At 43.1% G+C, this 23,063-nt stretch overlaps 1 protein-coding gene across 1 annotated transcript in view; it reads right to left on the bottom strand.

The window, feature by feature from the left end:
• The window catches only part of DSCAM (DS cell adhesion molecule), a 607,252-nt gene that overhangs the window by 227,724 nt on the left and 356,465 nt on the right, over positions 1 to 23,063 (bottom strand). Inside the window, exons 5-8 of the mRNA XM_074969783.1 lie at positions 9,372 to 9,650; positions 7,321 to 7,596; positions 4,518 to 4,814; positions 3,412 to 3,687 (exon numbers count right to left, since the gene is read on the bottom strand). Coding sequence (XP_074825884.1) covers positions 3,412 to 3,687; positions 4,518 to 4,814; positions 7,321 to 7,596; positions 9,372 to 9,650 — 1,128 coding nt within the window. The remainder of the gene's footprint in view (positions 1 to 3,411; positions 3,688 to 4,517; positions 4,815 to 7,320; positions 7,597 to 9,371; positions 9,651 to 23,063) is intronic.

Here is a 23,063-nt window from a genome sequence, read left to right as displayed (position 1 = left end):
ACACAGGTGGGGAAACAATAGGACTGGAAGAAGGACAGGTTGGACAGGGCAGAGCAGAATGGGTCAAGCTTGGGAGGAATGAGCAGAAGAGTCTGTGCAAACAGGAGAACCCTCCTTTAGGTCAAGAGACAGAGGTCTGCGCAGTGGATCTAAAGGTTACAACCCTGTTGATCACCTATGATCAATATGATGCCATAGGATAGATTTCTATTTTTGCAATTTGCTTTATTAAAAAGCCAGGAAATTATCCACAAATAGCTATATTGAAGGAATATTATTAAGGTGGCAAAGGCAAGCACTCAGAAGTTAGGAAATGCCAGAATTAAGGTTGGCTGTGCAAATGAAATATAAGGGACTGTGATATGCAGAGGATCAGACTAGATGATCTAATGGTCCCTTGAGGCTTTAAACTCTATGAAACTATTTCAAGATATTTGAATTCATCGATCGAAGCTGCCCCATATTTTGCATTTTTCAGTATCAGACATAACAGTGTCAGTCTGAATTATAGAAGAAAAGATAGCACACTAAAATTATAATAGTTTACATTATATTTTCAGGCAATAGGTAAATACTGACTGTTGTTAACTCCTAATGTTCCAAGAAACTATATATAATATGCAGGATAAAATCTGTATGTAGTTATTAACTATTGCATCAAAAAAATGTCTAGCTGTCCAGGCTAATTTACGGCAGTGCTGGACTACAGCTAAAATATATAACAACTAAATTAAAATTTGTTCAGATTTGATGAGACAACAGAATAAAGCCCATCTGTGGAATCTTGTATTTAACGTAAAAATAATTTTGTTAGGATACGGATTTAGCTAGTATTTTTTCTAAAATACCTCACTCTTGTCAAGATAAATTAAAGGCCTCTGAATTGTTTGAGACTTTCACAGAGAGGCAGAGTCAAGTTTGAAATTGGTTATACACTGGGAGTCAAAATGCCACCCACCCACTTCAGTGGGTGGGGGAACTTAATGGGGCTGGTAGTGAAGAAGGAGAGCTCCAGCAGTGAGGGTGGGAGACACATTGAGGGACACCAGTTAGCTCCTCTCCCCCCTTGGAGTATCTGGCACCCATTGGCCAGCTGGAGGGGAAGGGCAATGTTTGGCTCACATGCCCCAACTCCAGGAATTTAACCTGAAGCCTGGGCCATGTGGGGCCTCTTTCATCTCCATTACAGCAGCCCCATCCTCCTACCCACTCAGAGCTAAGAATAGGAATCCAGTCTGGCAGATAGATTCCCATTCTTGAAGCCTGGGCCATGTGGGTCGAGCTGTTCATCCAATGAGAGTCAGGAAGGAATTTTTTCTTCCATATGGCCAGTTGGCAGAGGCCTGGGGATTTTTTTTTGCCTTCCTCACAGCACCTTCAAGCCGCAGTAGGGTAAGCAGGAATGTGCTTGCTAACTGAGGTGCCTGGTTGAGTTATTAATTCATCACAACTTGTGGCCAGTTTCCAGTGCCGTTAAAAAGATAAAGTGAATGGTTCCCAGAGGTAAAAGACCTGGGATTTTGCTGATGTGTCTTGGGCTAATGGGATAGGGTGAGACCTGGTGGTACACATGGGCCAAGGTCCCCACCTTCTGCCTCTGTCCCCTAATAGGGGCGGGGTGGTAGGACTCAGAGCCTGCTGAGTTCTGGGGGGTGGGCTGAGGAAATCCTACCCCAAGTTACGGGTTATATGGTAGGAGCCCTGTAACTGATGTACTGGAACCACTTAAATGCCTGGTATAGGAGACCAGGACTGATAGGTGGATAGCACCCCTCTCCTGTGTTAAAGTTTAATAAAAGTTGTGGTCTTAAAATCCATCCACATGTCTGTCCTCATTTTGCCACCACGTCTGGATCAAAATACTCTGAATCTAAGGCATCAAATCACTTTCAGAATGGCAGTTGTGTTTTGGTCTAGATATCTGAATTGTATAGGTACGGCACCAAGGCTTTTCTTTACAACTATAGCAAGAGCACTCCCATTTACATCTGATTACATTAGCTGTCATAAGCACTTGAAGAATGATATAATTAAAAGGTGGCATTCTCAACCGGGGGAACATTAGAGATGATATCAGCACAATCACTAACTTAACATTCATTTTCACAGAGATGCACCAGCGGCAGTTTTGCAAGACTTTTACGGCGACAGACAAGATAGAGCATATGATAAAAAGCTGCAGTGTTCGCAGCTTTTTATAACAAATTGCGTGGAACAGTGCCCCTTCTGGGCTAAAGAACATGATGGGTCACTCCTTGAAGGGTCCACAGTACTACTGGTTACAACCTAATCCCTCCACCCCTTCAAGTAGTAAGCAATTAATATAATTCTAGAATGAAAACAAGAAAAAAAGTGAATAAATGTTCTTGGTATCTTATCCAAGGCCTGACACATATTAATCAAAGAAAATCGCAAAAGGGTAGAAAAGCTTTTGAACAAATTCATAAGGGGAAAATGCACTTCAGTTCTTCCTGCAGGCTTATGTGAAATGAACTTGTTCATCTTGGATGGGGGACCAGACCACATCGCAGTACAACCTAGTTTTGAACAATCAGGCATCATGAGCATTTTTGTGCTTTTTATCTTTAATGTCTTTGCGAATGGTCTGGATGCAATGCTTGGAAATTATCATCATCTACTTCTGAATGTTTACATATCAGTTTCCACATCCTTGTATGTATGGAAACTTTTGTATTGATTTCAAACATCCTGTTCCAAATTACAAGTCATGTAACGTTAAAATGAACTTAGAGAAATGGCTCTCTCTTTAAAACATCAACATCTCCCTAAAAAGAACAATTCATTTTTTTTAAACCAAGTTTAATTAATTTAGCTATTGTATCTGTTTACTGCTTACTGGAGAAAAGGAGAAATAGACACAATTCATAACTAACAAAACCTCATTGCATTTGCTAACAGCTGAAAAATAACTAGGTTGCAAAACTGACTTCAGTCATCAAGAAGAGACAATGACTAATGAAACTTCGATGATCGTAACATTCAGGTGAATGATCGGCCATCCTCAGCCACTGAGTCATCTCAGAAGAAAACAAAGGGTTACATTCCATGCTCTTTAGTCTTCAGTTTTTAGAAGCACTAGAGTCCTCATCATCATATAAGGCCAGATTCTCCCAGATTTACATATGGTGAGCAGTACCTTACTATGCAAGTAGTGCCACTGACGTCAACAGAATAAGGCACAACTCAATGAGAGCAAGTATGGTACAATATGATATCTGTAGATGACGATTGGCTTTATATCATGCATACACAATTGTTAAAAAAAAAGCAGATTAACTGTCCTATTGCTTATTTTCTAATCACCAGTACAATTTTATATGTGTGGATTCTTGGACTGATTAAATACCATCTGGCCATTAGCTTAGCTTTATATTTCAGTATAAACATTACCTTTTACAGTCACATGAACACTCTGGCTTGTAGACAGCTGGGGTTGAACCAGAACATTGCATGTATATTCCCCCTCATCCACTTCCTTCTGCACATCTGAGAGTTTCAACGTTCCATTGTTTTCAAATGCTACTTGGCGATGGTTAAAAGGAAGCAGGTCAAAGTTCTTGTACCATTTAATTGAGTAATATGGATAGCCAATCACACGGCAATGTATATAGGTGTCCCGTCCTGCTATTGCTGTGATATTTTTCATTGGACGGATGCTTGCTGGCCCTGGAAAAGTACAAAGAAACTCTTGAAAATAATTTAAGGGCATACTTGCTGGAGGAAATATTCATTTTTTGCTGATTATATAAAAGTTTACAACATCCATTAATGTATCCTGCATGACATTTCTTCTTAACATTGACAGTTTTTGCTTTTAAGAACCACTTAAGCGGTCTTCCTAATCTTTATGTGCTCTAGTTTCTCTCACCCTACAGCATACATTCTAATTAGGGCTGTGGTATATGTTTGTATTATTGAATACTTGTCTGATAAAATCTTTACTGCATTACAAATTAAAGGCTAGGGAATGATTTAATTAAATGTCAAATACTAAAACGTATGCTAAGCTAGAATCCTGTTACACATGAGAACACTGACAAAGTTAGCATTCATTCTGATGTATATAAAATATACTATCATGAGGATGGGTATTATGACATGTAGAACTACAAGTTCAAGCTAATGTACCATGTGCATGAGTAATTACAATGAATGTAGGACAACTAAAGGAGGAGAGGAAAATAAGAAACACATGCATGCAAAAACTAAAATAGGAAAACATATTAGTGAGGACGCTAACCCTCATGCTTGAGGAACATAAGTTTAGGGAAAGAGATTGTATAACAAGCTGACTTCACAAGCCAAAGAGGGAATGGGCCTTCCAACCTTAAACCATACAACAGAGTTTCTAGAGGGGGTTGAGGGAGGTGTGAAGATGGGAGAACCACAGTAAGTCAGTTTTGGCATTCCAAGATTCAGACCAGTGCATGCAACAATCTTCTTCTCCACTACAATGAGTTATGTGTGTTTTTTTGAGGAGCTGATTTGACAAGCACCTCTTACGTTTATTCGAGCCTGGTACAGGATGACTCCAGCAGAGTTGTTGGCAGTACAGCGATAGACTCCCCCATCTCGAACTTGAGTGTTAGAGATATTCAGGTAGCTGACCACGTTGCCCTCAGAGGTGATAATCTGGCTGATACGATGATTACCATCTTTGATTATGGGATCTTCATCTAGTGTCCAGGTGATTGTAGGCAGAGGAGTCCCCTTCACATTGCACATAAGGGAGACAGGCTCTCCTGGACTCACCACTTTCTCACTGAAGGCAGAAATGATTTTGGGAGTTCCATCTGAAGAGGAAATGGAAAGCAAATGAACAGCACTTACGCACAATAAAACTGCTCTCCCTACCTTTGTTTAGCCCAGCTCATAAACCAAGAGTTCTGAAAGGGACGCTAACCCTCATCCTTCAGCAACATAAGCCAACCTCTAATTAATGAAGGTTAGGAAGGATTTTTCCTGTGGACAGGTTATCTAATAACGGATTACTGCAGGGTTTCTTTTGCACCTTCCTCTGAAGCTTCAGATACTGACCACTGTTGGAGAGATGATACTGGACTAGATGGACCATTGGTTTGCTCTGATATAGCAATTCCCATGTTCCTGTGAAAAAGGTTTGGACTCCATAGGCAATTGAGAAGCCAAAGAAGTATAGTGTAAGCCTAAGATGTTTGGGGATATACTTAGTACACATTTCAGTTCCTTTGAAAGTTACGGACGAATAACAGTGGCCAAAGCCAGGCATAACTTGTGTCTGCTAATTCCACGCAGCTCTGTTCAGTCCAGTCCAGTCCTACAATATCTTTTTTTTTTACCGGTATTAAAATAAGACTTTTCCAAATACAAATTGCTACTCATGCTGATGATGACCATTTTGGAGGTATCTTAGTGTTGTACACAAATCTCCCAGGGTGAAAAGGACACCAAATATATTTTCTTGTGACCCATGTCACAATTTAACCAAAGTCTCCAAGGTGCAAGTGAGAAAAGAAAAGGTACGGGGTTTTCAAAGTATGGAGTAGAATTAAATTACGCTCTATCTGGATAGCCCAGAGGGGTAATGGTTTTAAGAAAAATGACACTCGATTATTATTTAGAAGGTTCTTTCCCAGATCTTGCAACGCAGTACACTCTTTCTGTTGTTCTTTTTTAAATTATACTTTAAGAGTGGTGTTTAGAATGGATTTAAATATAATCGGGGGTAAGAATGCATCTGGTTCAGCTCATAATCTGTAGGAAGCAGTCTAGTCAGAGGTTTAGAAAACAATTCTGTGTGCCATTGTCTGGATCTAATGCATAGCATGGCCAGCCAATTCGTTTTAAAGGTGAGAAAATATTAGCATCAGCAAAGACTATAAGGGGGTGGTTTAATCACAGTATAGAGAATAGCTTAAGCCTCTTGAAAACCCCTCTCTTCCCACCCAGTGGGCTTTGCCCTATGGGAATAACTCATTTTAATTCCATACAAGATGTAATGGGGAAGGACATCAGTGACAAGCATCAGTAACTCTAATGTTGTGAGAGAATATGCAGTGCACTCAGCACATTTCATGGAGGCTCAGACCAGCATAATTCCATTAGAAATAGCCTCTCCTTATCTAGTAATCTCAACACAGGATCACACAGAAAACTGAGGGAGGTCTGGTGATGTGTGTGGAGCTTGAATTGCTATCCCCACAAAATGTGCTGAATCTCAGCAGGATTTAAAAAAAAAAAAGTACAGCAGCGTTCTCTCTCCCCAGCACAATCACCTAGGAGCATCAAAATTATCATTCCCAGTACACTGAAACACCTAAATATTTCAGCAGGGACATTAGGTTGGGTTTCTTATATATTTTTTCTCTCTCCCTCTCTCTTTGTTCCTGTCCTATTGGATGTGTGACAGAGTATTTAAAATGTCTTTCTTCATCTCTGACTCTCTCTCTTCCTTTCCTTTTCCATGCATTTGCACTGTCATCTCTCACAAGACAAAAAAGCTATTGGCTTTTTATCCTGAATGGAAACTGACACACGACAAATAAATCAGTGAGTGTGCTCAGTATGCACCTCTGCCCTTTTTTTATTCAGGTGACAGGCTTTTTTGGAGATGAAAGCAGACATTATTTTCCCAGCAAGACCTGAGTGTCTTTGAAATCTTTCCTGCTGTCGCTCTCTGATAACCTGCACTCTCTCAACATCATTATAGATTATCAATATGCTCTTTAGGCTTTCTTAGTCACAGGAGATGGTTGCCGAGGTAACTAGGTCCAGGCAGGTAATCTCTTCTTTTTCTATAAAGACTAAAAATAGTGGCCATGCCATGACTGCACTACAGCCTCATTAGTGAACTGGCTCTGTACAAATTGATTACTTTCCTCACTTGATTATTATGTGGAACATTGTGTCAGTTACTTAGTATGATCTCCAGACCTTCAACTGATTTCACAGCCAGCCTGAAAACTGTGTTTGGAATGAAATGTTTGATCCTCAGTGGGGATCTCTCTTCTCTCTTGTCCTTGAGTTACAGAATTTTGGATAGCAGCAGAAAATAAACGCATTTGGTGGGACTTCGGTAGGAGGGATATTTTTCAAATCAATTTATTTGACACTTGGACCTTCATTTCCTTTGTTGTTCTGGAGCCTGGAAAGATACATATATCTCCCAAAGTGTGTGGCTAGCTTCATCCTTCCTACAGGCACAGGGTCTTCTCTCTCCTTATAGTTGGAGACCACAAGCATATTATATATACTGTACGATATACATACTATAACACTTCACTGTAGCCAGTAACACCACTAAAGCAGGTAATGACTAACCTTCTAGCACCACCTGAACATAGTCTTGAGCAGACATCTTGTCCTTGCGTACAAAGCACTGGTACGCTCCACCATCACTTTTGGCCATGCCATCCATAATGAGATTCTCACGGTTGATCCCCACGATTCTCACATTGTTTCCAGGGTTGATGATTTCACCATTTCGGTACCAGGAGAGTTCTTGGTCCTCAGTTCCAGTCACACTGCAGGACAAGGACACTTGACTACCAACACTGCTTTTAACTTTCCGTGGACTGATTGTGGCTTTCAGAGGCTCTGAAGATTTAAGTCAAAAGGAGAGGGGGGGAAAGGAAGACATTATGTATCTTTTTAAAAAATATGACTAACAGGTGACCTTTCACTGAGAAAAAATGCTGAATCACTAACACACATCACTGAAATGAGAATAGGCGGCCATGTTTGCTTTCAAGGGCCTTTTAAGGCCACAGTCCCACAATTAGTTCTGCACGGGCAGACCCCTTTGGACCCAGTTGGAGTCCCACTGCCATCAGTGGGGCTCTGCCTGGATACGAGGGTGCCCCTGTGTGGAACTCACTGTGAGATAAGCAAACAAAGCAGTAAAATAGCCCAAGTGACTTTAATCTCAGTGTCACCATTTAAGAATATTATGATATATTTTTATTGAAGTTTGATATTATGTGTGAAAGAAAATTCACAGTATTGAAGTAACAATAGTAAACACAAGGAAGGGAGTCTTTATCCACACACATACCAACAACTAAAGCTACTGAATTTGGATCTGCATTCCAACCACCCTACATTTTGATTGGGCCCAGTACATATATAACAGACCACCATGGAATTTATATCCAGATGGGATTCTCCCCCAGGCTTTTTGTTCAATACCACCTCTATCAACAAGAAATAATTTAAAACATAATACATCTCTTCTATCGTCTGTGGATATATATTATGAATTAAATGTGATGAGATATTGTTTATTTAGCATGTTTAATGACCAGCATTGTAACTAATATTGGAAACACTATCAATATTACTCATTTATTTTACATTTCTCTCTCAGTCTCTTTCTCTTTCTCACACACACAGACACAGCTATAGATATAAGCTATTAGACTATATTCTGTAAAATGGATGAGTTAAATAAAGAATTATACATTATATTTTATACAGACATACACAATTCCTTAGTTAACCTAATTCTGCTTTAAAGAATATTGTATAACATGATCATTTAAAAGTTATTATTATTTCCCTATTGAGGATTGCTAGATATTCCTGGTCTGTTATGAGCCTGTACAATATTAAGTGGATCTGATTCAACTATCTGTTATGAATGTTTTACAAATTTAGCTCTCTTTTTTAATTTGTGAATCATTGATAAATGATCCTGAGTTTCTTTGGATGTATTTGTTATTTGTAATTATTCGCTGAATAATTTTTAGACAATGGATTGTTCACACACTTTTCCTTCCGACGATTTCTTATTCATGTTGTGTGGTTGGAAATCTAAATCAGATGGTATTGTTTCTGCTCCTTTACAGCAAAAAAATTAAACAACAGAAGAACAACGAAGAGCAAAACAATATAGCATTTCAGACTAATAATCATTTATGATAAAATGCATGAGACATTCAGGATTTGCATACATTTTCATGAATACTCAGGGATTATCTGAATATTCAAAACAATGAATAGCAGGAATCCCAGTGACCAGAGCTTGACACTTTTATTCAGAAGACTCTTTGCAATTCATCCAGTTCTATTACCAAGCAAAATACATCCTTTATATGAAAAATCACATAACCATGTGATAAACTGTGTTCATTTTGCACTTCTGATCTCTCATCTGCATTCTGCCCACTAATCCATCTCCACTGAGACAGCTTATAACATTGCAAACCTTGGAGCAGCTTCAAGCAGCCACCATTGCCAATAACAAAACAAGTAACAGCAACAAAAACAATAACAAAAGAAGCTTCTAGGGTTTCCTTCTTTTCCTTCCATTGCAAAAGCAAGCACAATCATGGGTTTGAAATTATACTTGCCACATTCAGTCCTGGACTTACGTTTTACATGCAGATGCCCTATCACCTCAGCAGTACCATAGTTGTTCCACACCTCACAAACGTAGTTGCCTGAGTCCGAAGGACGTGTGTTCTCTATCAGCAGACCCGTGACTGTCTGCCGAAACCTGCTATCTGGCTCCCAGGGAACGTTGTCCTTCAGCCAACGGTACTTTGGTGCTGGGTGCCCCGATGCTTTGCAAGGCAGCTCCACCCGCTGTCCTGCCATGGCTTTACGTTGGTCAAACCCATCCAGAATAGATGGTGCTGAGTTTGCTGGGTCTGGAAAGCAAATAGATGTTTTCAGTGTAGTTAATTAAGATTATTACATTTTTGAAGCAATATGCTGCTATTTATCCTCCTTTTTTCAGTTGCTATCCCAGAATTTTATGTACTGTAAACTGCTACTGTGGACCAGTCATCCAGATTGTGGTATCTCAGCAGTACTGGCTTACATCCAGCAGCATGTACTAACTAAACATTGCAGGATTACTTGGAAGCCCTCCCACTGGATTTTTTCCAGGTGGCAGTCATTCTTCACGTTACCCATCAGGAAAGAGAAGAGCCAGAAAGTTTAAACACAGTTCACCTAGAACTAAACCAGCATATTCCACCCGCTTCTAAGTGGTCAGAAGGTTTTGAACTAGAAGAGTGAATTATTCCCTTGTCAGAAGAGAAATGGGCAGAAGCAAGAGGTGGTATGTTTGTAGTCTAATTGACAAATATTGTATACTCTTAAAAAGGAGTCTTAGACAGCAAAAGTAAACTGCAGCTTATAACTCCAGCAAACTGCTCTTTGTCCAGGTTCCCAGAAGACTTTCTCACACAAACAGGTCCCAAACTGCCATGTGACTGTTGTTATTTCTATTCTAGAGAAATGTGGCACATTAACTCCATGTTTATGCTTCGATACCTCACCAAACATAACAATCTACATGCTATGTCTTGATTTTTAGCCTGTACGCTCTTTCGGACAGGGGCTGTCATTTTCTTATGTTTGTGCTGCACGCTGTACAATGGGGCCCAACCTAACTGAGGCCTCTAGGCACTACCACACAATACATGTTTATTACTACTACTACTACTAAAATAAAATACAATAAATAATAATGAAAATATCAAATATTGACTTAAATGAAGCTATTTTTCTTATATCTTAACCAATTTTGCGACAACAATGGTAGACTCCACATGTTAAACTTCCCCTCTCTCTCACCTAGCATATGTTGATCTATTTGTTGCACTCCATCTGCTGTGTACTATAGAGTTGTTATGCAAGTTAAAAAAATCAGTTCTAAAAAATATAATACCATTAGACTGCAAACAAATGGGCTAAGCAGTCACCCACGTTAATTGTATATAAACAGTTAGTAAAATATGAATTGTCAGGTTTAATCAAAGATAACCACACAATCTTTGCCTCTCTCTGGAGGCTAGCAAAACACTTGAACCACTATAAAATGGTTACTAACCTTTCCGTAACTGTTGTTCTTTGAGATATGTTGCACATATCCATCCACTGTAGGTGTGTGTGCCCCAGTGCACAGTCCTTGGAGAATTCTTTCCCTTAGCAGAACCCACTGGAGTGGCACGAAGGCCCACTGCTGCCTCATGTATTGCACACAGCTATAAAGGGAAGAACTGTCCCTGACCTCCCTCAGTTTCTTCCCCCCGGAAAACTCTGATAGAAAGGGGAAGGAAAGCAGGGCGTGGAAAGGACTTGTGCAACACATCTTGAAGAACCACAGTTACAGAAAGGTTACTAACTGTTTCTTCTTCTTTGAGGGATTGCACATGGCCATGCCTCTGTGGCTGACTCACAAGCAACCCCAAGTGCAGGTTTTGTGACTCTGTGTGAACAGGGATTGGAGGACCACTTGTCCAAATTTAGCATTGTCTCTAGATTGTTGGGAGATGGCGTAGTGAGAGATGGCGTAGTGAGAGGTAAATGTATGACAAGATGACCAGGTTGCTGCTTTGCAAATGTCTAATATGGGAATGTTAGCCAGAAAAGTCACAGAGGCTGCTTGGGATCTAGTTGAATGACCCAACACTCTATCAAGAGCCTTCATGTTAGCCAACTGTAACAAAAACAAATACAACAGGATATCCAAGACACGATCCTTTGAGTGAATACAGAACTGCCCTTCCTTCTGTCTGCAAATGCAATAAACAACTGAGTCGAAGACCGGAAAGGTTTAATCTGATCCAGATAAAAAGTGAAAGCTCTTCTAACATCAGAGCATGACGGCTCTCCTCATCCTTATGACCATGATGCTTTGGGAAGAAAATCAGCAAGAAGATTCCTTGGTTAATATGAAAAGTGGAAACCACCTTGGTAAGAAATTTTGGGTGAGGATGATGGCAAACTTTTTCTGTGTAGAAACATGTATATGGAGGATCTGACACTAGCACCCTGAGCTCTCCCACTCTCCTGACTGGTATAATGGCCACTAAAAAAAGCTACCTTCATCAAAGGAGGCAGATGGGAGCAGGTCAATTGAAGCTCCATGTGGGCGTGGCAGGGGGGACCCATCATCTTTGCTAAGACTAGATTCAGGCTCCATAGGGGAGCAGCATTTTACGCATGCAGAAATAGCCTGTCCAGGCCCTTTAAAAGTCTTACAGACATTGGGATGGAAAAAAGAGATCAGGTAGCAATAGGTGGGAATGCTAGGATAGACATTAGCTACACACTGATTGAGTTAATCTCCAACACTTGGAGTTTTAGGGATAGAAGATAGTCCAGCATGTGCTGAATAGAAGCAAGGACTGGGGAAAACCCTTTCAGTCTGGATCAAATGGAATATCTCTTTCATTTAGCCAGGTAAGTGCTCTTATTTGATGGTTTTGTACTATTCAGCAGCACCTCCTGAACTTCCCTAGAGCAGGACTCTGCCACCAACGTCAACTGGGGGCTGGTCCCATTCCCACTCTTCTTGAGATTGATCATGAGACGGGTCCTGAATTTGCTTGGTGCTGGGCTCAGTACCAATGCTAAGTTGTCTGCAGCATTGATGTTCCTTGTGGCCAGTAGATGGAGTTGGCCGAGATGGATGCAGAGATGCTCTTGATTGAGGGGGAAACCCTCAATACTTCTCAGAGCAGGGCTTAAAGCCCTTATAGATGTTACATCTGTTGCTTACGTGAGCCTTTCCCAAGCACTTAAAGCAGCTGAGGTGAGGGTCCCTAATCAGCACTGCCTTACCACTAGAGTGGCAGGGCTTGAAGCCTGGAGACTGCATAACTCCAGTACTAGGGCTGGTACCCAGATTAGGCACTGGAGACACACAAACAACAAAAAAAAATCATTTTTTTTCCTTTTCAACTCATCTACGCTAATGAACTACACAGATTCTAAAAATGGTACTGCTTATACACTAAAATAAAAGACTTGCAGAATCAATAAAAAAGGGAGCTCCAGCAACTGTCATGGGCAGTAGGAGGGAAGTAAGGGGGTGGGGGCGGTCAGGGTGGCTCTTCCCTTTATGCTTGTGTGTGGTGCACGAGTCAGCAGAAAGCGCTTGTGCCACCCCAATGGGTATCACTAGGAAAAAACCGCTCCGACAGCTGTGCTGTGGAGTGCACAAACACCTAGAGTGGAATGGACACGTGCAATTATGGAGGAAGAACATCAGTTCTGTAGCATGTTTTCACCAACTGTAAGCTCCACCATCCAAACCAATGATTTTACATGCATAGTAGCCACTGGGCCTATCTTTGGCAACAACACCTATAACATTTGTTAGCATGCCGTGCTGTGCATGTGTGGCTTTCAGAAATTACACTCTCCCAGCAACATTTTAGAAAAGCTGAAAGCAATCATAACAAAGTGGTTAACCTGCTCTTCCTTCATCTCTGGTTTGTAGTGTCAGACCACAGCCACAATGTGAAGATGTTGTGTAACAAGAGTTTTCTGTATATATCCTGTTTGGCACTCTGCTGCCTCAACTTGGTTTTGATGGAGTTAACTCAGGAGAAATGCAAATATGGATAGGATGCTAGTAATGGTCCCTATGATATGCCGACACTTCAGTGGACTGTTCAACATCTCATATGTTTAAAGAGCTTCAGGTGCACAGTGGTCTTCTCTGCTACTGAATGAAGTAAGTGTGTGGTCTTAATTCCACCAGGGATGTGCCTGGGATGGCTATAGGAGCTGCACATAGGGATACAACATTTTATATGCTTTCTAACCAGACTCAAGAGGACACTAACCTGTACATTACCCCTGATGTGTGCTATTTTATGGGCATTAAATCAAACCACAAAGCTGATGAGTTGTGATGTTGCTGCTGTCAACCAGATGATATTGTCCATTATGGTGCTGGAGTGGACAAAAGATCTGAGGCCCATCAGAACAAAAAGGTAGATGAAGTAGTACTATCATGAGGGTGCAGAATACAACAGATGCTACAGAGTAACGGAGGGTATGTCTACACTATGAAATTAGGTCGAATTTATAGAAGTTGGTTTTTTTAGAAATCGTTTTTATAGTCAGTTGTGTGTGTCCCCACACAAAATGCTCTAAGTGCATTAAGTGCAGTAACTCGGCGGAGTGCTTCCACAGTACCGAGGCTAGCATCGACTTCCGGAGCGTTGCACTGTGGGTAGCTATCCCACAGTTCCTGCAGTCTCCGCCGCCCATTGGAATTCTGGGTTGAGATCCCAATGCCTAATGGGGCAAAAACGTTGTTGTGGGTGGTTCTGGGTACATGTCGTCAGGCCCTCCTTCCTTCCCTCCATGAAAGCAGCAGCAGACAATTGTTTCACGTCTTTTTTCCTCATTTACCTGTGCAGACGCCATACCACGGCAAGCATGGAGCCCGCTCAGCTCACTGTCACCGTATGCCTCCTGGGTGCTGGCAGACGCGGTACTGCATTGCTACACAGCAGCAGCTCATTGCCTTGTGGCAGCAGACAGTGCAATAGGCCTGATAACCATCGTCATGTCCGAGGTGCTCTTGGCCGCCTCGATAAGGTCGGTCAGGAGCGCCTGGGCAGACATGGGCGCAGGGACTAAAATAGGAGTGACTCGACCAGGTCATTCTCTTTAGTCCTGCCAGCAGTCATATTGCACCATCTTCTGCCGAGCAGTTAGGAGATGAGGATGGCTAGCAGTCCTACTGCACCGTCTGCTGCCAGCCAAAGATGTAAAAGATAGATGGAGTGGATCAAAAGAAACAGACCAGATTTGTTTTGTATTCATTTGCTCCCCCTCCCTCCCTCCCTCCTTCCCTCCATGAAATCAACATCCGACAATTGTTTCGGTGAGGTCTGTCAGGGGCACCTTGAAAAGTTTAACAGAGATTCAGTCTTGCCTGGAATACCAGTGGGTTGAGCATTGGCCTGCTAAACTCAGGGTTTTGAGTTCAATCCCTGAGGGGGTCATTCTGTGTGACAGTTGTTTTTGTTTCTCCTTGATGTAAAGCCACCCCCTTTGTTGATTTTAATTCCCTGTTAGCCATGTCCTCAATCGCCCCTCTCTCTGTCAGAGCAACGGCAGACAATTGTTCCACGCCTTTTTTCCGTGCAGACACCATACCATGACAAGCATGGAGCCCGCTCAGATCACTTTGGCAATTAGGAGCACATTAAACACCACACGCATTATCCAGCAGTATATGCAGCACCACAACCTGGCAAAGCGAAACCGGGTGAGTAGGCGACATCAGCGTGGTGACGAGAGTGATGAGGACATGGACACAGACTTCTCTCAAAGCACGGTCCCTGGCAATGTGGGCATCATGGTGCTAATGGGGCAGGTTCATGCCGTGGAATGCCGATTCTGGGCCCGGGAAACAAGCACAGACTGGTTGGACCGCACAGAGTTGCAGGTTTGGGACGATTCCCAGTGGCTGCGAAACCTTTGCATGTGTAAGGGCACTTTCACGGAACTTTGTGACTTGCTTTCCCCTGCCCTGAAGCACCAGAATGGCAATAGCCCTGTGGAAGCTTGCAACACCAGACAGCTACTGGTCAGTCAAGAATCAATTTGGACTGGGCAAATCTACTGTGGGGGCTGCTGTGATGCAAGTAGCCAATGCAATCAAAGATCTGCTGATATCAAGAGTAGTGAGTCTGGGAAATGTGCAGGTCATAGTGGATGGCTTTGCTGCAATGGGATTCCATAACTGTGGTAGGGCCATAGATGGAACCCATATCCCTATCTTGGCACCAGAGCACCAAGCCGGCGAGTACATAAACCGCAAGGGCTACTTTTCAATAGTGCTGCAAGCACTGGTGGATCACAAGGGACGTTTCACCAACATCAACGTGGGATGGCCGGGAAAGGTACCTGATGCTCACATCTTCAGGAACTCTGGTCTGTTTCAAAAGCTGCAGGAAGGGACTTTATTCCCAGACCAGAAAATCAATGTTGGGGATGTTGAAATGCCTATAGTTATCCTTGGGGACCCAGCCTACACCTTAATGCCATGGCTCATGAAGCCATACACAGGCAGCCTGGACAGTAGTCAGGAGCTGTTCAACTACAGGCTGAGCAAGTGCAGAATGGTGGTAGAATGTGCATTTGGACGTTTAAAAGCGCGCTGGCGCAGTTTACTGACTCGCTTAGACCTCAGCAAAACCAATATTCCCATTGTTATTACTGCTTGCTGTGCACTCCACAATATCTGTTGGAGTAAGGGGGAGACGTTTATGGCGGGGTGGGAGGTTGAGGCAAATAGCCTGGCTGCTGGTTATGCGCAGCCAGACACCAGGTCAGAAGAGCACAGGAGGGCGCTGTGCGCATCAGAGAAGCTTTGTAAACCAGTTTCATGACTGGCCAGGCTATGGTGTGAAAGTTCTGTTTGTTTCTCCTTGATGACCCCCCCACACACCTTAGTTCACTCTACTTCCGTGTAAGCTAACCACCCTCCCCTCTTCAATCACTGCTTGCAGAGGTAATAAAGTCATTGTTGCTTCACATTCATGCACTCTTTATTAATTCATCACACAAATAGGGGGATAACTGCCAAGGTAGCCCAGGAGGGGTGGTGGAGGAGGGAAGCACCAGGTGGGGTGGTGGAGGAGGGAAGGACAAGGCCACACAGCACTTTAAAACATTAAAACTTATTGCATGTCAGCCTTCTGTTGCTTAGGCAATCTTCTGGGGTGGAGTGGCTGGGTGGCCGGAGGCCCGCCCACCGCGTTCTTGGGCGTCTGGGTGAGGAGGCTATGGAACTTGGGGAGGAGGGTGGTTGGTTACACAGGGGCTGTAGCGGCAGTCTGTGCTCCTGCTGCCTTTCCTGCAGCTCAACCATACGCTGGAGTGTATTAGTTTGATCCTCCAGCAGCCTCAGCATTGAATCCTGCCTCCTCTCATCATGCTGCCGCCACCTATCAGCTTCAGCCCTCTCTTCAGCCCGTCACTTACTCTCCTCAGCCCGCCACCTCTCCTCCCGGTCGTTTTGTGCTTTCCTGCACTTTGACATTGTCTGCCTCCACACATTTGTCTGTGCTCTGTCAGTGTGGGAGGACAGCATGAGGTCAGAGAATATTTCAGCGCGAGTGCGTTTTTTTCGCCTTCTAATCTTCGCTAGCCTCTGGGAAGGAGAAGATCCTGTGATCCTCGAAACACATGCAGCTGGTGGAGAAAAAAAAAGGGACAGTGGTATTTAAAAAGACACATTTTATAGAACAACGGGTACACTCTTTCACGGTAAACCTTGCTGTTAACATTACATACATAGCACATGTGCTTTCGTTAAAAGGTTGCATTTTGCTTGCCCCCAATGTATGGCTAACCCCTCCCCCCCTTCCCTCCCCATGGCTAACAGCGGGGAACATTTCTGTTCAGCCACAGGCAAACAACCCAGCAGGAACGGGCACCTCTGAATGTCCCCTTAAGAAAAGCACTCTGTTTCAACCAGGTGACCATGAATGATATCACTCTCCTGAGGATAACACAGAGAGATAAAGAATGGATGTTGTTTGAATGCCAGCAAACATACGCTGCAATGCTTTGTTTTACAATGATTCCCGACTACATGCTACTGGCTTGGCATGGTAAAGTGTCCTATCATGGAGGACGGAATCAGGCTGCCCTCCCCAGAAAACTTTTGCAAAGGCTTTGGGAGTACATCCAGGAGAGCTTTATGGAGATGTCCCTGGAGGATTTCCGCTCCATCCCCAGACACATTAACAGACTTTTCCAGTAGCTGTACTGGCCGCGAATGCCAAGGCAAATTAATCATTAAACACGCTTGCTTTTAAACCATGTATAATATTTACAAAGGTACACTCACCAGAGGTCCCTTCTCCGCCTGGTGGGTCCGTGACGCAGCCTTGGGTGGGTTCGGGGGTTACTGGCTCCAGGTCCAGGGTGAGAAACAGTTCCTGGCTGTCGGGAAAACCGGTTTCTCCGCTTGCTTGCTGTGAGTTATCTACAACCTCATCATCATCTTCCTCGTCCCCAAAACCTGCTTCCGTGTTGCCTCCCTCTCTATTGACGGAGTCAAAGCACAGGGTTGGGGTAGTGGTGGCTGAACCCCCTAAAATGGCATGCAGCTCATCATAGAAGTGGCATGTTTGGGGCTTGACCCGGAGTGGCCGTTTGCCTCTCTGGTTTTCTGGTAGGCTTGCCTGAGCTCCTTAAGTTTCACGCGGCACTGCTTCGGGTCCCTGTTATGGCCTCTGTCCTTCATGCCCTGGGAGATTTTGACAAATGTTTTGGCATTTTGAAAACTGGAACGGAGTTCTGATAGCATGGATTCCTCTCCCCATACAGCGATCAGATCCCATACCTCCCGTTCGGTCCATGCTGGAGCTCTTTTGCAATTCTGGGACTCCATCATGGTCATCTCTGCTGATGAGCTCTGCACTCACCTGCAGCTCGCCATGCTGGCCAAACAGGAAATGAGATTCAAAAGTTCATGGGCCTGTTCCTGTCTACCTGGCCAGTGCATCTGAGTTGAGAGTGCTGTCCAGAGCGGTCACAATGGAACACTCTGGGATAGCTCCCGGAGGCCAATACCGTCGAATTGCATCCACAGTACCCCAAATTCGACCCAGCAAGGCCAATTTCAGCACTAAACTCCTCGTTGGGGGTGGAGTAAAGAAATCGATTTTAAGAGCCCTTTAAGTCGATAAAAAGGGCTTCATCGTGTGGACGGGTGCAGGGTTAAATCGATTTAACGCTGCTAAATTCGACCTCAACTTCTAGTGTAGACCAGGGCTTAGAATCAGTGATGCAGTGAGAAGATCATAACATCCTGGCCACCTTAAGTCAGTTTGTTTATTTTTTTTAAAACTGATTTTATAACTTGTTTAAAACTTGGAAGTGACTTTTAAAATACATCCTGGCTGTGATTGGCAAAGCTACCTAAGGGAACTAGATGCCCAAGTTTCACTGAAACTGATGAGGTTTGGATATCCTGTTGTGATAATTGGGCCTGCAAATGTACCCTGATTGTGAGCCCAACTTTAAAAAGTGAGTGTACATTCATGAGACGTCACAATAACCCATAACAACAAATGTGTATGGAAAAGGGTACGAAAAGGAGACAAAGACTGAATTTTTTTAAAAGGCCTACTGATATTACTCAAGCACTGTGCTAAATCATATTTGGTAAACAAGAAAAGTATGGAACAAGAAATCAGTGAACCATAATCGGTGTTTCAGAAACTACGCCTAATTGTTGACAAAATAATGAGGGGACAGGCTATTCCATCCATCCCTCTGTTTGCGGGTCCTTAAAGAAAGAGACTTTTGGGAGAAAAATTGGCTACTAGAGCAAGTTTCACCACCGCGGCTGACAGTCTCTCTATCTCCTGGACCTTTGTAATCCTAATCCTGAGAGAGGTCCTGACCAGACTGGGCTAGAGAGAGGGACCCAGATGACATCACAACCTCTACTGGCTCCAGCTGAATCCCAAACACCACTTAGGCAGATATGAATATATTTTTTTAAAAAGCGTTTCCATCCCTCCTCTACAAGTTGCATATAAAATGGCTACACATTTTACAGGAAATTCCACTTTTTTGTTTGTTTGGTGTGGTTGCCACTTTTGTGCAAAACTATTCAAAAGCTTCCAGGAGCAGGAGGCTTTTGAATAGATGTTTTCAGTTTCAAAGTGTTTGACAGGTCTCAGTGGTACAGTTTGCAATCCCCTAAAGTGCAAATCCATGAAGTGGCATTCAGACCTTGGAACACAACAAGGATCACCTATTCAGATACAGGGAACTAAAGAAGTGGATTGAAGAAAAAAAAGATATCTAAAATACCAGAGTCCAACATGCATGTGCTTGCTTCATGGAACAGTTATTCCCTGTGGCACATGCACTGGTTTACAAAGCATGTGTGGTTGAGAAGATAATACAGATATAGGTAACATAGATCCATTTTGGGATGCACAAAATAAAACTAAAGTGACCCTCTTTCTTGCATTCTGTTCTAATGTATTCAGGTATCTCTTCAATAGCCATATTTTCTCATAGACTAGTCCTCAAATAGATTCCTACCATTTTTCAGTTAAAAACAGAAAGGAAAAGAGGAAAGGAAACCCATTTCTCTATTTGTAATCACCTCCAATAAAATAAATAGGAAAGCATAGAATATCAGGGTTGGAAGGAACCTCAGGAGGTCATCTAGTCCAACACCCTGCTCAGAGCAGGACCAATCCCCAACTAAATCATCCCAGCCAGGGCTTTGTCAAGCCTGACCTTAAACACTTCTAAGGAAGGAGAGTCCACCACCTCCCTTGGTAACACATTCCAGTGCTTCACTACCCTCCTAGTGAAAAAGTTTTTCCTAATATCCAAACTAAACCTCCCCCACTGCAACTTGAGACCATTACTCCTTGTTCTGTCATCAGCTACCACTGAGAACAGTCTAGATCCATCCTCTTTGGAACCCCCTTTCAGGTAGTTGAAAGCAGCTATCAAATCCCCCCTCATTCTTCTCTTCCGCAGACTAAACAATCCCAGTTCCCTCAGCCTCTCCTCATAAGTTATGTGTTCCAGTCCCCTAATCATTTTTGTTGCCCTCCGCTGGACACTTTCCAATTTTTCCACATCCTTCTTGTGGTGTGGGGCCCAAAACTGGACACAGTACTCCAGATGAGGCCTCACCAATGTCGAATAGAGGGGAACGATCATGTCCCTCGATCTGCTGGCAATGCCCCTACTTATACATCCCAAAATGCCATTGGCCTTCTTGGCAACAAGGGCACACTGTTGACTTATATCCAGCTTCTCATCCACTGTAACCCCTAGGTCCTTTTCTGCAGAACTGCTGCCTAGCCATTCGGTCCCTAGTCTGTAGCGGTGCATGGGATTCTTCCATCCTAAGTGCAGGACTCTGCACTTGTCCTTGTTGAACCTCATCAGATTTCTTTTGGCCCAATCCTATAATTTGTCTAGGGTCCTCTGTATCCTATCCCTACCCTCCAGCATATCTACCTCTCCTCCCAGTTTAGTGTCATCCGCAAACTTGCTGAGGGTGCAATTCACACCATCCTCCAGATCATTAATGAAAATATTGAACAAAACCGGCCCCAGGACTGACCCTTGGGGCACTACGCTTGATACAGGCTGCCAACTAGACATGGAGCCATTGATCACTACCTGTTGAGCCTGACAATCTAGCCAGCTTTCTATCCACCTTATAGTCCATTCATCCAGCCCATACTTCTTTAACTTGCTGGCAAGAATACTGTGGGAGACTGTGTCAAAAGCTATGCTAAAGTCAGGGAATAACACGTCCACTGCTTTCCCCTCATCCACAGAGCCAGTTACCTCGTCATAGAAGGCAATGAGATTAGTCAGGCATTACTTGCCCTTCGTGAATCCATGCTGACTGTTCCTGATCACTTTCCTCTCCTCTAAGTGCTTCAGAATTGATTCCTTGAGGAGCTGCTCCATGATTTTTCCAGGGACTGAGGTGAGGCTGACTGGCCTGTAGCTCCCCAGATCCTCCTTCTTCCCTTTTTTAAAGATGGGCACTACATTAGCCTTTTTCCAGTCGTCTGAGACCTCCCCCGATTGCCATGAGTTTTCAAAGATAATGTCCAATGGCTCTGCAATCAGATCTGCCAACTCCTTTAGCACTTCCTTTAGGGGAAAGGGATAGCTCAGTGGTTTGAGCATTGGCCTGCTAAACCCAGGGTTGTGAGTTCAATCCTTGAGGGGGCCATTTAGGGATCTGGGGCAAAAATTGGGGATTGGTCCTGCTTTGAGCAGGGGGTTGGACTAGATGACCTCCTGAGGTCCCTTCCAAACCTGATCTTAAAAAAAAAAAAAAAAAGCACTATATCCCGATTCAAATATCTAATGAAAAACAAACTGCAGCAACCTCTTTAAAATATTGTGATTCAGCAGTCGGCTGTGAACAAGGACAATGGAAAATTGAGGCAAAACATTGTGTCTGAAACTGTTCAGCTGTAGATCTTGTGTGTGTGCCCTGTTAAGACAAAGTCATTGGGAGGCGGAATTCTGTGAGTGAAGCCAGATTCGGCTCTTGGTTACACCTATAGAACCCCAGGGATTTCAGCAGGAGTGCATGAGTGTAAATGAGAGCAGAAGTTAGCTTTTCAGGGGTGTAAAACTCACCACTTCAAAAGCCCCAAATGCTGAAGTTAAGGTAGTGTACATTAGGATGCACCAGACTTCCCACAATGACTGTGTGTGTGGAATTGGGCAGGAAAGGGAACTCTGTGCAGGGGTATATCCTCTGGGCCGCTCAAAAAAGGCATAAGTGATGGAACAGGCAGAAAGCCCTCTCTCCTCCTTGTTCCAGGAAACAACTGGGGTAGAAACCCTCCTTTGCTGGTCAAGATAATGGCTTGATTATAGATTACCACTGGTTCAGGTATAGCTTGATTGCATGAGAGAGTGGGGATATATTTCACAGCTGAATGGGAAGGATGGAAATCATCTTTTACTGTTAAGACCAAATATCTGGGATAACTAGACAGACCGCTGTGCTGGACTTATATTTCCTCATCTGGCTGGAAAAAGTACAGGTGAGTGTTTCAACCACATGGGACATAGTACAAATAGCAGGACTTGAATAGTGAAATACTTCTGGATTGTATAATAAAATAATATTTAGCATTCACATACTGATTTATATTTTCAAAGGGGCTGAACAATCATTAGATAACATTCACAGAAGAAAGGGGAACAGTAGGTCTGATACTTTTGCAAGTCTTTGTGACCTAAGATCTCAGTCACAGTTGGCACGCTGCAAGAAGTGGGGATTTGTGGATTTAATCACCAGATTTTCCTGATAAAGGATTAATCCCAGGGAAGGAGAATGAGTCCTTCAGTTGTTGGCTTGTGACAGTTGCTATACCCAGAATGATCTGCAGGGCTATGGCCATATAACAGCTGTTTGATAGTGAAAACAGGTAATTGCTGCAATGCCATAATTAGGGCTTCTGTTTTTCAAGTTTATTAATTTCATTTTTCAGAATTTATTTTTAGCAATTTTTGAGTTTTATGTGGATGTCCAAAAATCAGGGGCTGGTGGGATTTTTGTAATGAGTAATCTCTTTGTCATATTCTCTAGTATGCTTTAATGTAGCACTGTTTCAGACAGCACTATGTTAAAGCACACCAGAGACTCTTTAGTGAGCACCTGCCAGGTTTATACTGACTAATTAATACACACCACATTAATGCACTTTAGAAATCATACCCCTGTAATCTGCATTACTGCTCTGTGTAGACAAACCCTTAGATCAGTGGTT

The sequence above is a fragment of the Natator depressus genome, chromosome 1 (genome assembly GCF_965152275.1).
Source record: "Natator depressus isolate rNatDep1 chromosome 1, rNatDep2.hap1, whole genome shotgun sequence".
Taxonomy (NCBI): domain Eukaryota; kingdom Metazoa; phylum Chordata; order Testudines; family Cheloniidae; genus Natator; species Natator depressus.
Note: the sequence above shows the minus strand (reverse complement) of the source record. Positions and strands in the feature narration are given on the sequence as shown.